The sequence below is a fragment of the Siniperca chuatsi genome, linkage group LG21 (assembly GCF_020085105.1).
Source record: "Siniperca chuatsi isolate FFG_IHB_CAS linkage group LG21, ASM2008510v1, whole genome shotgun sequence".
In the NCBI taxonomy this organism is placed as follows: domain Eukaryota; kingdom Metazoa; phylum Chordata; class Actinopteri; order Centrarchiformes; family Sinipercidae; genus Siniperca; species Siniperca chuatsi.
In genome coordinates, this window is record NC_058062.1 from 16284404 (window position 1) to 16296670 (window position 12267).

General features: G+C 39.9%; 1 protein-coding gene across 1 annotated transcript; it reads right to left on the minus strand.

Moving 5' to 3' along the window:
- Positions 1-484: 484 nt before the first annotated feature.
- On the minus strand, positions 485-10573 carry xpnpep3 (X-prolyl aminopeptidase 3, mitochondrial). The gene is made up of 11 exons (XM_044182795.1): positions 10242-10573; positions 9096-9218; positions 8487-8674; positions 7978-8197; positions 6408-6592; positions 6133-6195; positions 4144-4257; positions 3895-3980; positions 3168-3351; positions 2098-2218; positions 485-1873 (listed from the first exon to the last, which is right to left on the minus strand). Exons 1-11 carry the CDS (start codon positions 10309-10311, stop codon positions 1707-1709), a joined length of 1521 nt encoding a protein of 506 aa, XP_044038730.1. The 5' UTR covers positions 10312-10573; the 3' UTR covers positions 485-1706.
- Positions 10574-12267: the final 1694 nt, after the last annotated feature.

Below are 12267 nucleotides of genomic sequence, written 5' to 3' on the forward strand. Positions count from 1 at the left end.
CATTTTTCAGCATAGGGGGACTTTAACATCATTCAGTAGTAATTTAAGTAATTTAGCCGTACAACCAACTGAGAGGTATCCATCAAAGTTTTTCTCTTCTAATACTTCAACTGATGGTGTCTGCTGGAAAAATTAAAGCTGTCATGGAAGTAAACAGTAAAGACAAATGTCTTAATACAACAATTCTGAGTAAATGTGTAAATAAGAAACTGTATGACATGCTCTGGCCACAGTATGTCATCTACCTTGCATGTGATATTCACTCTTGCAAGTCACACAAATCCTTTGGTGCTACCCTCCTCTACGTGTCTCTGCTGCGTCCTGCTAACACAGACAGCGTGTAGCCTCTGTTCCTCAAGAGGTGTGTTTAAACTTGGAGGTGTGACAGTAGTGACCAAAGCCAGTCATGAAATGTGCTTTGGTAAAACCCAGTTGTGCTCAGAGAAGTATCGGACATAACGAAGGGGACAACTGACACTTCCCCTATAATTGAGGGGGCATCAAACCAACAGAATTTATTAGTTATGAAAGGAGGAATAATGAGATCTTTTTAAAACACATAAACACCATTTTCTTTAAAAGAGATGACATTTTTCTCTCTGCTGAAAAGACAAAACTGCCACACACATACACAACTACACACACACAAAACTCTTTTCAGTGTACACTTTTTAAGCCATTTCAGTGCATTGGTGTAATCATTACCATCAGTCCAGGTTTATCAGGAGCAGCTGTTTAAGACAGGTTCTTCTTTATTCATCACTTGTGTACATAACCATGGTGGTCTGTTGCTTTGACATGCTCTGGTCCTTCCTGACCATCCTACAGCACACCAACATTTGGTGTTTTGGTCTTTTGTACTGTAGCATGAGCTGGCAAAGAATAGTGCATTTTTGTGTGTATGAGACAAATGAAGTGCGTATATGCAGGCTTTGGAGTGAGACAACAAACAAACAATTATATCCTAGTGTGCCATGATGGTGGGAATTCTCAAAAACATGGTGTGGAGCAATTATGTTTTAAGAATGAAAATGCTTGCATGGTCGTTGGATCTAACCACTGGGTCTTCAATTGAATATATTCTTGATGCAAGAGGTAAACTGGTGTTCCCAGGTCTTTATTTATAGTTCAGCCTTTGATTTCACCCACTGATAGCACCATCACGTCACTAGATGGATGTATTGTACATGATCATGATTGGTCTCTATGTGGTACTGCTGTAGCCACGCAACCAAATCCGCCTTTAGCTGTGCTCTTCATAAGTAGGGTGGAAGCACACTTAATGTTTGCTTTTCTTTCTTTTTTGGAATTTTGTTCTTATGCAGAAAGTACTTCAAAGACTGAGCAGTGTAATGAGTGCAATATCCTGTTCAACTGCATGTTGACAAGACTTTGCGCACTCCTGTTAACAACTGCCAACTTTACTGTTGAAGACTACAAACATGAGGCCACCTGTGCTGGTTTCTTTAAGAATTTAGGCAGGCAACAAAAGCATCTGCAAAATCTATGATCTTCCACACCAGATTTCTACATTTTTGAGGCCTTGCTGAGACTTAATCCAGTGTCTTGCAGTATACTCCCACCTTTCATGTACCTGGGCCCTTGAGCCTGATGATGTCATCACTGTGTAGACAGTTGAAAAGCACAGCACACTGCCTGCAATCAATGTTGTGGCTCACTTAGTCACGTGTCTGTCTCTCCCTGCCCTATCTCTGGGCACAGGCCTGCTCTACATCAGCAATGGTCTTTGGTACATCAGAGGACAGAATCAGAGGGCCTCCCTTGTCTCGGATCACTACGTCATCCTCTATCCTGATGCCCAGGCCGCGGAAACGTTCCGGCACCTGGTCATTGTCCTCACAGATGTACAACCCTGTGACAATAGAAGGAAAAAAGTGGAACATTTATGAAAGCAGGAACAACATGAAATACAAAGGAGAATTTAGCATAGATAATGTGTAATGGCGGGCTGTTCCCGTCCATCACGGTAGGAGTGTTTGTGCTGCAGTTTGGATTTTTAAAACCCAATTTCATCCAGATTCTTAATTAGCACAGCCACAGAGTAAGAGGGTCTATAAAAGCCTAGTTTGTCTATACCTGGTTCTATAGTGATGGCCATTCCTGGCTGTAGAGGTTGTGAGCGGGACAGCTCAGGAGTGTCGTGGACGTCCATGCCCAGGTAATGGCCAACATGGTGGGGACAGTACCGCCGTGCAGCCTGGGATGAGAATAAACAAAATTAAAGCTTTAAGCAGTTGTATAGAAGTTTGCCATTGTCTACCAGTAGCCACAGAGCAGTCACAGCTTGTTGCTAAACATTAATAACATGAAATTCAGGGGTGCCACTGGTTGAAGCCCCCTTACTGTAGTGAATAATCCTCGTTAGATAATTTTCTACCTGACAGACAGATATTGCCATCACTAGAGCCATGTCGCTAGCATGGCCAAAAATCATAAAGCTACTTAATAGGGCTGATAACTATGAGCCCAGCATTGAATGAAGGTCTCTCACCAGGGAACCTCATCATCAATCACTCAGCCAGTCCAGAAGCCAACAAGGCAGAGGAAGAGGCCTCATGCTTGCCAGGCCGTTCTTAGTGTTGTGCAAAGAAAAACTGTGCAAAGTTCATGATTCTTTGTCTTGATGAAGAATTAATAACTCAGTCTGCTATGCATCTTGAGCTAACAGATCCTTAGCTGCCAAAAAACATCCTTTATTACCCCACAGTGGGTTTTTTCCCCATTTTTTTTTTAAAGAGAAACCAGTTTAATAAATTTACATTCAGATTTGGTTTGGCTTGCTCGTTTTATTTCCCTGAAAAGAACCACTGGAGGAAACGGGTGCCTCTATCATGTAGAGTTATAAAAGTGTATTGTGTTTCATGGAGGCTGTAATTAGGTCATTTCATCATTTACGTTGGCCAAAAGGAGCTTATGGCTATTTCCTGAGAGCAAACCACTGGTGAGGACATAAATTAACTCTACCAAAAATGTTTCAATTTAATGCCCCACTGATATGGTAACGGTGATTATCTGATCATGTCTCCCTCTTGTGTGGTTGATTGATATTCAAGAGCAGGGCGAGACTTTAATTTACATTAGCAATATTAAAATACAAAATACTCATAAGGAATAAAGCACAGGAATGATCTACCATCCGGAATTACCTTTACTACATCAGCATCACTGGTACTGGCCCTGACGATGCCTAGCTGCCTGAGCTGTCGTCCCAACAGAGCCAGCATGGTATTGTAGATGTGATCCAGACTGACGCCCGGGGAACACAGAGACAAACAGGAGCGCTGGACCTCCAGGACAGCCTCGTACAGCTCAGCCTGGGCAGGGCTGAATCTGGCAGGAAGGAGGTGGAGGCAGCAGACAGTTAAGGTGTACTTTTTACAGTCATACTGAATTTTCATTCAATTTAAAAAGGCCCTACAATCTAGAGACCAGGAAGTTTTAAAAACAAATCATGTATAAAGTTACCAAGATGGGTTACTACCTGAAAATATCCAATGAGGAAAAAAGAGAAAAAGATCTAAGAGTGAGGGCGAGGACTAATGTAAAGAAAGATGGATTTCAGTTAAAGGTCTGCATTTAGCAAACAGTCACAATGAAGAATAAAAAAAAATAAATTGTAGCGCACGTTTGCAAGTCTATACATAAAAATTAAGTTTATGCAGTATAGTGTTGTTGTGTCTCGTAGTGTTTTGGCATCAGCATGGTAAGGACATTGTAACTTCTGTTTACTGTGATAAGTAGTTTTGTATTGTAAGAGGGGAAGGTGTCATCAGCTCCAGCTTCAGCCCGAACCTTTAGCCAGACATTCTTTATCAACATTATTTTCCTTTGAGCGGTGCAACTTACTGCTTAAGATTATTTTGTCAAACTTACTTTCCATTCACGGGCCATGTTCGAGTGATATCACTGACATAACCAAAGTATTCACAACCACCATCAAGCAGCACCATTTCACCATCCTGATGGAGGAAAGAAAGAGGGGGAAAAGTATTATTGTGAGTCATATAAGCTACTCAATCATTACTTTATACGTAACCACATTTTCAGAATGCTTAATGTGGATGTTCATTGCACCTTATATGACAGGACTGATTCTTTAGCACATTTAGCACCTTCCTTTACCTTGATAATCTGGTTGTTGTTTATGTAGTGCAGCGTATTGGCTCGATTCCCTCCAGCAACAACAGGGGGATAGGCCAGGAAGTTGGCGCCATGGATCCGATTCTCAAAATCAAACTGGAATAAGATTTTATGTTTTAAAAAAAGCCTTTCTGCTTGAAAAGGGACTGTGAGCTTCATGTTTGCGGTCATACTGTCCTACAAAAGCAAAACGCAGTAACTACATATTCGGTAAAAATTGAGTTAAGACCTGAATCGGTCTGAAGTTTTACTATATAAAAAATTATTATGGCATGATAATGTGTCGTTTCTGTGAAAACAGCTTTTTTTTTTTTTAATATATAAATCGGCAGTGACTACAAAACAGAGCTTAAAAAAACAAGCCAAACCACAGTAAGTGGACTATTGGTTGGTAATCTCCGCACTCTGGAAACTGTTGTCACACTTGCTGCATTATCTGCCATGGAGAAACAGCCAAAGAGTTAGCAAAAACAATAGAGCTACATCAAGCTAAAGCTAGCTGGTGAGATAACTGGTAAGATAGCCCTCTAAAGCTAAAACTAAGTTATTGATTTTTCCCAAGTTATCTGTCAATAGAAAATATAATTTTGATGAACTGACATCTTGCTAATACAGTTAGTTATTCCATGTAACTTAAGGAGGCAATAGCTATTGTAAATTCAATCATGATAAAGAAAGAATACCCCAGCTAAACTCCCACTACAGCTAATTAGCTTAGCAGATCTCAGGAGCTGCCTACTCAGCTTTTGACTGCAGTGTAATTACTGTGATATGCTGTGGTTAAGATACCTTTAAAATCACATATTTAAACTTCATTATATTGATTTCAACGTGAATAGACATGGACACCAAGCAAAACAGAGATACATTTATTTATTTATTTATTTTCTCAAACACTACTTAAAATGGACAAGCAAGTTAAAACAACACGTTTGTAGATACTGCACTTCCCCTTGCATTCTGTGAAGATTACTCAAACTGCAAAGTGCAGTATATGCAGTTTTGTTGTTTATCTGTTACACAGTTTGCCAGTTGTCACTATATCTGTAGTTACTGCTCTCTGCCTTTGCAGGACTATATATTCTACCATTAACATGCTTTGACAAAACATGTTAGTAGTATAACTGCACAATCTATGAAAATGCATCAGTGACGACAACAGTTTCCAGCTTCATTTCTAAATTTCAGAAGGTTAGTTTTCCCTCAGCTGCATTTCAAAGAAATCATTAAACAAATGATTCCAGTGCTGCACAGAAATGCAGGGGTATGAATTAGTTTCAACAGGACAGAACAGCATTAACTGTATTCAAACTAGGCAAATCCTGAGCATTAGCATTTCAGTCTTCTGCACACTATTTACAACTTTTTTTGGTGTACAAAAAGATAAGTTGTAGAGAGCTAAGATTCTTTCCTACAGAGGGGACAAACTTTTAAATAAAGAGAATAGGTGGTTAATGGATCGAGTCTAGCATATACAAGAAGAAGGTTATCCGACTGTTGTTTTGTTTTAATAAATATACTACTTATTACTTCTCTGAATACAAGATGATCTTTTGCTGTAAGGAATGGTCTATGATTGTTGGCCACTGCTTGCCTTATTTCTCTGGGAGTAACCTGGTTTCTAGTGTGCATGTGAATGTACTGCTGAGAACCACAGAGGAAATGATTTTCTGTGTGATCCTCAATGAATACTTCTTAATCAGCAGTTGTTAATACTGCATGCAATGTGTTGTTTCTGATGAAAATATGAATTGAATAATTTAATTTGTCAAGTCATATCCAGTCCTAATGAGCAATTGCTCCTAACTTCTGCATTGACTGAATAATCAATGGATGACACTTATGGCGCATTAATTACATTAAATGCTGATCCTAAACCTGATAAGTTACAGATATGAAGACTATAACAGGCCACACATGCGAGAGAGGCAGTGAAGAGCCACACAGAGGTCATCAAATATTTTCAGTTACCTTAGCAAAGAGCACAGCTTCATCCACGTCTCCTTGAGACAAAGCCATTGTCCTCCTAAAAGCCTGAAAGACAAGGATTTGAGTTGGAGTGAGTGCACTGTATCTTCTCTATCTATCTTAAAAATAACCCCTAAAAATGTTGGAAGAAGTGGTAAAGAGACACTGTTACATAACAATATAAGAAAATGAAAATGTTGCCCTATTTGCAGGCATGTACAGTATTAGTAATTCTAAACTATTATGACATTGACACTATAAGTCATTTAAACACCAACCTGTGCTGTGATGTGACCTGCTTCTTGCATGAGCGCCACCTCTGCTGAGCTCTTGAGGGCCCTGAGAGAGTGTATGAGGGGCCTGAGAGAGTGCGGCATCGGCCCCGCCTCCAGCACAGGACACACATGAGCCTGGTGGAGCCGAGGGTGGGCGGGCTGAGAGCTATCGTACCACAGCAGAGTGCCTGAAAGAGGATCAGAGTAGAGACAAAATGGTAACAGTGAAGTTAAGGTCCTAATTAGTTGGTTTTTGGGTTGTTGTTTTTTTGAAAGTATAGTTCAACCCCTAAATGAAAAGTTAGTCCACCACCCTTCTCCAGACAGATTAAAGATGCTACATACATACATATATACACACACACACACATATACACACATATATATATATACAGATAAAAATAAAAAAAACAGCCCCAAACAGTGATTGTCCAATCACAGCATAGCAACCACAACTAGGCACAGCAGGCCTGTTAAGCCTTGTATTCCTCCACATGTTGAAGTGGTGTGCATGGGGCAATAAGCGGCATTTAAATGTTTTTGTGTGTTTTTAAGCTTTTCCAAAAACACAAGAGCAAAAGTGTAAGGAATGGATTTAAACAGTGTGTTTGTCTGCTTTAACATGAGCTGAATGTTAGCATGTCTGGGTAATTAGCTTACTACCTACAGTAGTAACTTAGCATTATTTCCAAAGGCAAGGGGCACGTAATTACTTAACATTATTTTGTGGGTTTACAGGTTATCTCAGAAAAATACCTGTTCAGGACTGGAAAATCCACTGTGGGAGCAAGATGCAAGTATATCAGAGTTTAGTCTAACGTTAGCAGTACTGGCCTGTTCTTTATTTGGTTCGGGAGAGTTTACATTCCAGCAACTCAAGCCAAAATTGTGTAAAATAACATCACATTTTTGTTATTTCTCATCTTCACATCTTTTTCTCTAGTATATAAGACTCGAAACCTTCTAAGAGTTGTATCTGAGCACATTTTATTTTACAACACTGTACTACAGCACTGGTCAAACTATCTCTACACAGTACACAAATAATGCTGCTCCAGGAGAGGATTCTGACTTTTTGCCTGGGACATGTAGCGTTAGTATCAGTCTTTTAGCATTAACTTATTATTAACTATGTAATGTATGTAGGCACAATGTGTATATTCAAGACCCTTTTACGGGGTTCTCATTTTAAATCAAATACCCTGGAAACATTGAAAAGTCAGCTGGAGATGGAAGTTTCAATCCACTCACAGAGTTTTAGCCTTGGCATTAACTTACTCTAGCTAGCTACAGCTAAAAAAAATTAAAAAATCTGCTAGCGAGTCGTCATTTCAGCCGACAAAATTCATGTTGGCTAGAAATGAGAAGCTGGCTTTTGCTTACTTCTGTGTGAAATCGAAGACCCATCTTTTTTTCTTTTTTCCAAACAGTCAATTGTAGCTGTTCAAATGAAGCAACAAAACATCTATGACAAACATCTACATCTATTCAATGACAAAAATTAGACAGCGAGGTTAGTTCTGTGAAGAGATGTTCCTGCTGGACATGCGTCCTCATGCTCCCAACCACCCACCTTCAAGGCTCTTGAGCACAACACCCAGTTCTTCTGTGCTATGAACTCTCTCGATGCCGGTCAAAGCAGCCGCCCCATCCTTCCCTGACCGGGGCCCGTCCCACAGCTCTTTCCCCGGGTCTCTGCGGGGGACGAACAAGATGGCCTGGTCTGGTCGCCCTTTCCCATAAAGGACCAAGGCACTGTCAGGCTCTAGGATGCCACTGAGGTAGAGAAAATCCTGGGGAACATTTGGCTTCAGGTTCATTTGCAAAGCTTTGTTTATATTACAATCAGTATCCCAAATTGACAATAAATTACAAAACGTAAGAGCAGAGTCACATTATGGTGTACACCTTTATACCTGAAGTTTGCCTCTTCACATTCCCTTCCCTTGCGTATAGATAAGGTGTTTTGAACTGTTACTATAGAACAATATATGTTGTTGACTGATACGTTCAAAACCCCACAAAGGCGCAAGAAGATTAAACATGAATATAAAGAAATGCAACTTGAGACCAAACATGCACCTGGTTCTGGTGGAAGGGATAAGGGATGTCATTGGTCATGTAGCGGGTCGGATGGGACAAAACAATGACCACATGGGTGCTAGAGGAGGCAGAGGGTCCCAGTCTGTCTCCCTGGGCCTCGATAAGTGAGGCCAGCCTCTGTCTCCGGAGCTCATATTCTGTCTGGCTCAAACCTGGGGTCACTTCACCTGAGGAGCAGAGATCAGAGGGTGTTAAACAATAGCTCATCACCCAGACACACACTGTGCACTACTATTTGTCTCCTTGTGGTGTAAAGCGTCTTTGAGGATCTTGAAAAGTGCTCTATAAATAAAATGTATTATTATTTCTTGCTTTATGTGACATGCTGTGTAGAGTTTCTGAATGAACTAAAATATGTAAACCGCAAGAGCCTCGAGTTGTCTGTGATCTACAATAGCTTCTTCTCCTAATGCTCTGTGCTCTGTGTGCTTGACTAGTTCCTGTGCCACTGGAGAGCATGTCCCTAAAGAAATAACTACGTATTGAGCCTGTCGCTGATGTGACTAAAGACCATACACATTGCAGGTTTTTCCTAAAAAGTGTAAATTGCCTGCAAATGTCCAGCATTCCATTGTAAACAATACTCACCATGTTTGATGAGGTGTGGATGAGTGTAAGGGCTGGGCTGGCCCAGGTACCGAGGTGGAACCGTCTTAGGTTTCAAACCTCCTGGTTTCACAGAAATGTTTCTGCACGGGCACCCGACACGTCCTGCAGATGGTAAAGACTCTTGAACTGAGCACCTACGATGCTGCATGCAGCTGCTTTGACCATGAATCCTGTTTCTTACAGAGTAGAGCTTCACAACTGGACGAGCAGTTTTTTTTCTCAACTGTAAAAAGTCCTCAGTACTGATGACAATTCTTTAATAACCGCATGTAAGGGATCACTATCAAAATATTTGAAGATATAGAAACTATTTGTATTTATGTACATATATACTTGTTCATAACAAAAATGAGGTTAAAAAAGTACAGAAGTATCATCAGCTAAATGTTTACTAAAAAAAAATCAATCAAGCTTACTTGTTCTGCAGTAAAATGGCCCCTGTCAGTGATAAGTTATTTTATATGACATTCTCAGATTGTTAATACTGAATCATCTGTAAGCAGCATTTTAGTGTTGCAGCTGCTCGAAGTGAAGCTAGTTTTAACTACATTGTGTACATTTCTATAGTTTAACTTTACACCAGTGGTTCCCAGACTATGGGGTCGGGCCCCTCCGAAGAATATAAATCTGAGGGGTCGTGAGATGATTAATCCAAGAAGAAATTTTAAAAAAAGTTTTGCTACACACATTTATATTCATGTTTTGGACTTTCCTCTAATATTAACTATTTGGGCCTTGAACAGTCGATTAAAAGAAACATCTGAGATGTTTACAGGTTTACATGTTTACTTCACTCTTTGCTGAAACGTGACAGGGTCCCAAACTAGACTCTGCTTTATTGCAAGGTAACAAGCCAAAAAGGTTAGGGACCACTGGTTTAATCTGTAACACTGCACTGTATTTCACAATCTTATCATGTGTATTTTATGTAACATCTTAATCTGAAAACTAACTAGTAACTGTCAAATAAATGTAGTGGAGTAGGCCTAAAGGCTTACTATTTCCCTCTAAGATGTAGTGGAGTAGAAGTATAAAGTAGCACGAAAAGGAAATACTCAAGTTAAGTACAAACACATTAAAATTGTACTTAAGAAAGTACAGTACTTGGTGACAAACTGGGCTCACCTCGACCCCAGTTACCCCGTGGTAGCAGCTTGACCGCAGACCGGACCAGGGTGCTGGTTGAGGGCAACATTGTTGCTGCAACTGGAGGACACCGATCAGTTACAGCATGTCGTCCGGCTGTAGACACGAGGCACAGGCAGTGAAGTACAAAGCAGTCAACTAACCGGATATTTACGGAGACACATTGCGGAATGTTGTTGCGACTGACAGACGTTAAAATCTTTTAACACAACGTGTGCCCTCGCTAGCCTGCTGCTCCCATGTTTGCTAGTAGGAATTCCAATTGCTGCCCTCAGTTTTGCTTCCCAGGCAGAGACGAGGCTTCTTCTTCTTTGCGTTTTTTTGAGCAAATTGCAATACTAGCTTTTTTTTTTGCATACCGCCACTTACTGTACTGGAGTATATACAACGGGATCTATTTTAGCCAGCGTATTAGGTGTATTACCGCTGCCTTCTGCTTCGGAGTGTGGACCGGAGATGAAATCCTACCCATTAACCCTGATTGTCTGATGATAGAAGCAAAGAAAATTCTACTAGATGATCCACTTCCAGCCTGCTTGAGATCTTCTTTCATATGTTGCCTCTCTAGGAACCTCAACCTGACAATGCTCACACAAACCAGTTGGATGCTTTCCTATTATCTTAAGTGTGCTATTTAAATTGGAATGGAAAGTTTTATTTTGTTGAAAATGTCCTCTTCTTTTCTGGACCTACCCATGTTTCTAAATGTTGGATTTACATAGTTATTTAAATTGTACAGAAACCTTCCCCGTCTTTAAGTGTCCCACTGCTCTTACCTCTCTGTTACTGCTTTAATCCAAACTATTCCCTTTGACCTCTGATTTGATTTCAAATCCTGACCCTGGTAGTGTTGTAAACTTTAAAGGGCCTGCCAGTGTTTTTATTCTTTTTAGCCCATGGGCACTGGTTATTATCCACCCACCAAGTGTCCCTATTGTCCAGGCACCCTGTTTTATTTCACACTACAGTATGAAAATCCACTTACAGACATTTTCCTGATATTGATCTGTCATCACAGACCACCAGTAGTGGAATGTAAATACATTTACTCGAGTATTGTACTTAATTACAAATGTGAGATGTTTGTACTTTACTTGAGTATTTCCTTTTCATGAAACTTAATAATTCTACTCCACAACAATTCAGAGGGAAATGTGATACTTTTTACTCTACCACATTTATCTGACGGCTTTAGTTACTAGTTAATTTACAGATTGAATGATATAAAATCAAATAGTTCACATTGGCTCCACCTCCTCGACCAACTACAACAGTAAAAGCAAGCTTATCAAACATTACTCAAATGGTAAATAGGGCATTTGTTGGGGGCTATTTTCAGCTGCAGATTTGGTGAGTATTTTTGTCAGCAGGACGGTGTATGTAGGATTGTTTAATAAGAAACTGCAGATTCTTGGTAATGAAGGACTGCATCACCCAGTGCAACAGTGTGGCTCACTGATGTGTATGAGGAATAAGATATGTCAGGTTTTGGATTCACAGACAATACTTAATAGGATCATTTCATTATTGGTTTTGGTCTTTTCATGGGATTTACTGACAATAAGAAAAGTTTAGAACATCACCAGACCTATCCTTTAAGATTAAGTGCTACAGGCCTTTGAGTAAGGCATGTAGTTGATCTGGGCAGCTCCCAGTAATGCGTGTGATTGTCTTTTTGAGTGTGATGAACACTATTACTTTATTACACCATCACTAAACCTTAACTTGATGAAAGCAAATAGACCAGGCTTTTTTTTTTTTTTTTAATCAGTACCTTCAACTGCATTGCCATCCAATATAACCCTTTTACAAGAAAAATAGGTGATTAACAATGATTGATAAAAGATTATCAAATGTTATGGATTACATATTCTGTAGCTTGTCTCCTCAAAACAGTTTTCATATTTAACTCATGACTGCCTGGACTCCAGATAAGAAAAACATGAGTAATTATAGGTCTGAATGATCTGTAAGTGATTGACAGCACTGGGAAGTCCAGTATATC

Coding starts and splice junctions, on each gene's coding strand:
- xpnpep3 (XM_044182795.1), bottom strand. CDS start 10,311: ATGTTGCCCTCAACCAGCACCCTGGTCCGGTCTGCGGTCAAGCTGCTA. Junction 6,593..7,977: donor TGTGCTCAAGAGCCTTGAAG/GTGGGTGGTTGG, acceptor ATCCTCTTTCAG/GCACTCTGCTGTGGTACGAT. Junction 3,981..4,143: donor ACAACAACCAGATTATCAAG/GTAAAGGAAGGT, acceptor TTCCTCCATCAG/GATGGTGAAATGGTGCTGCT.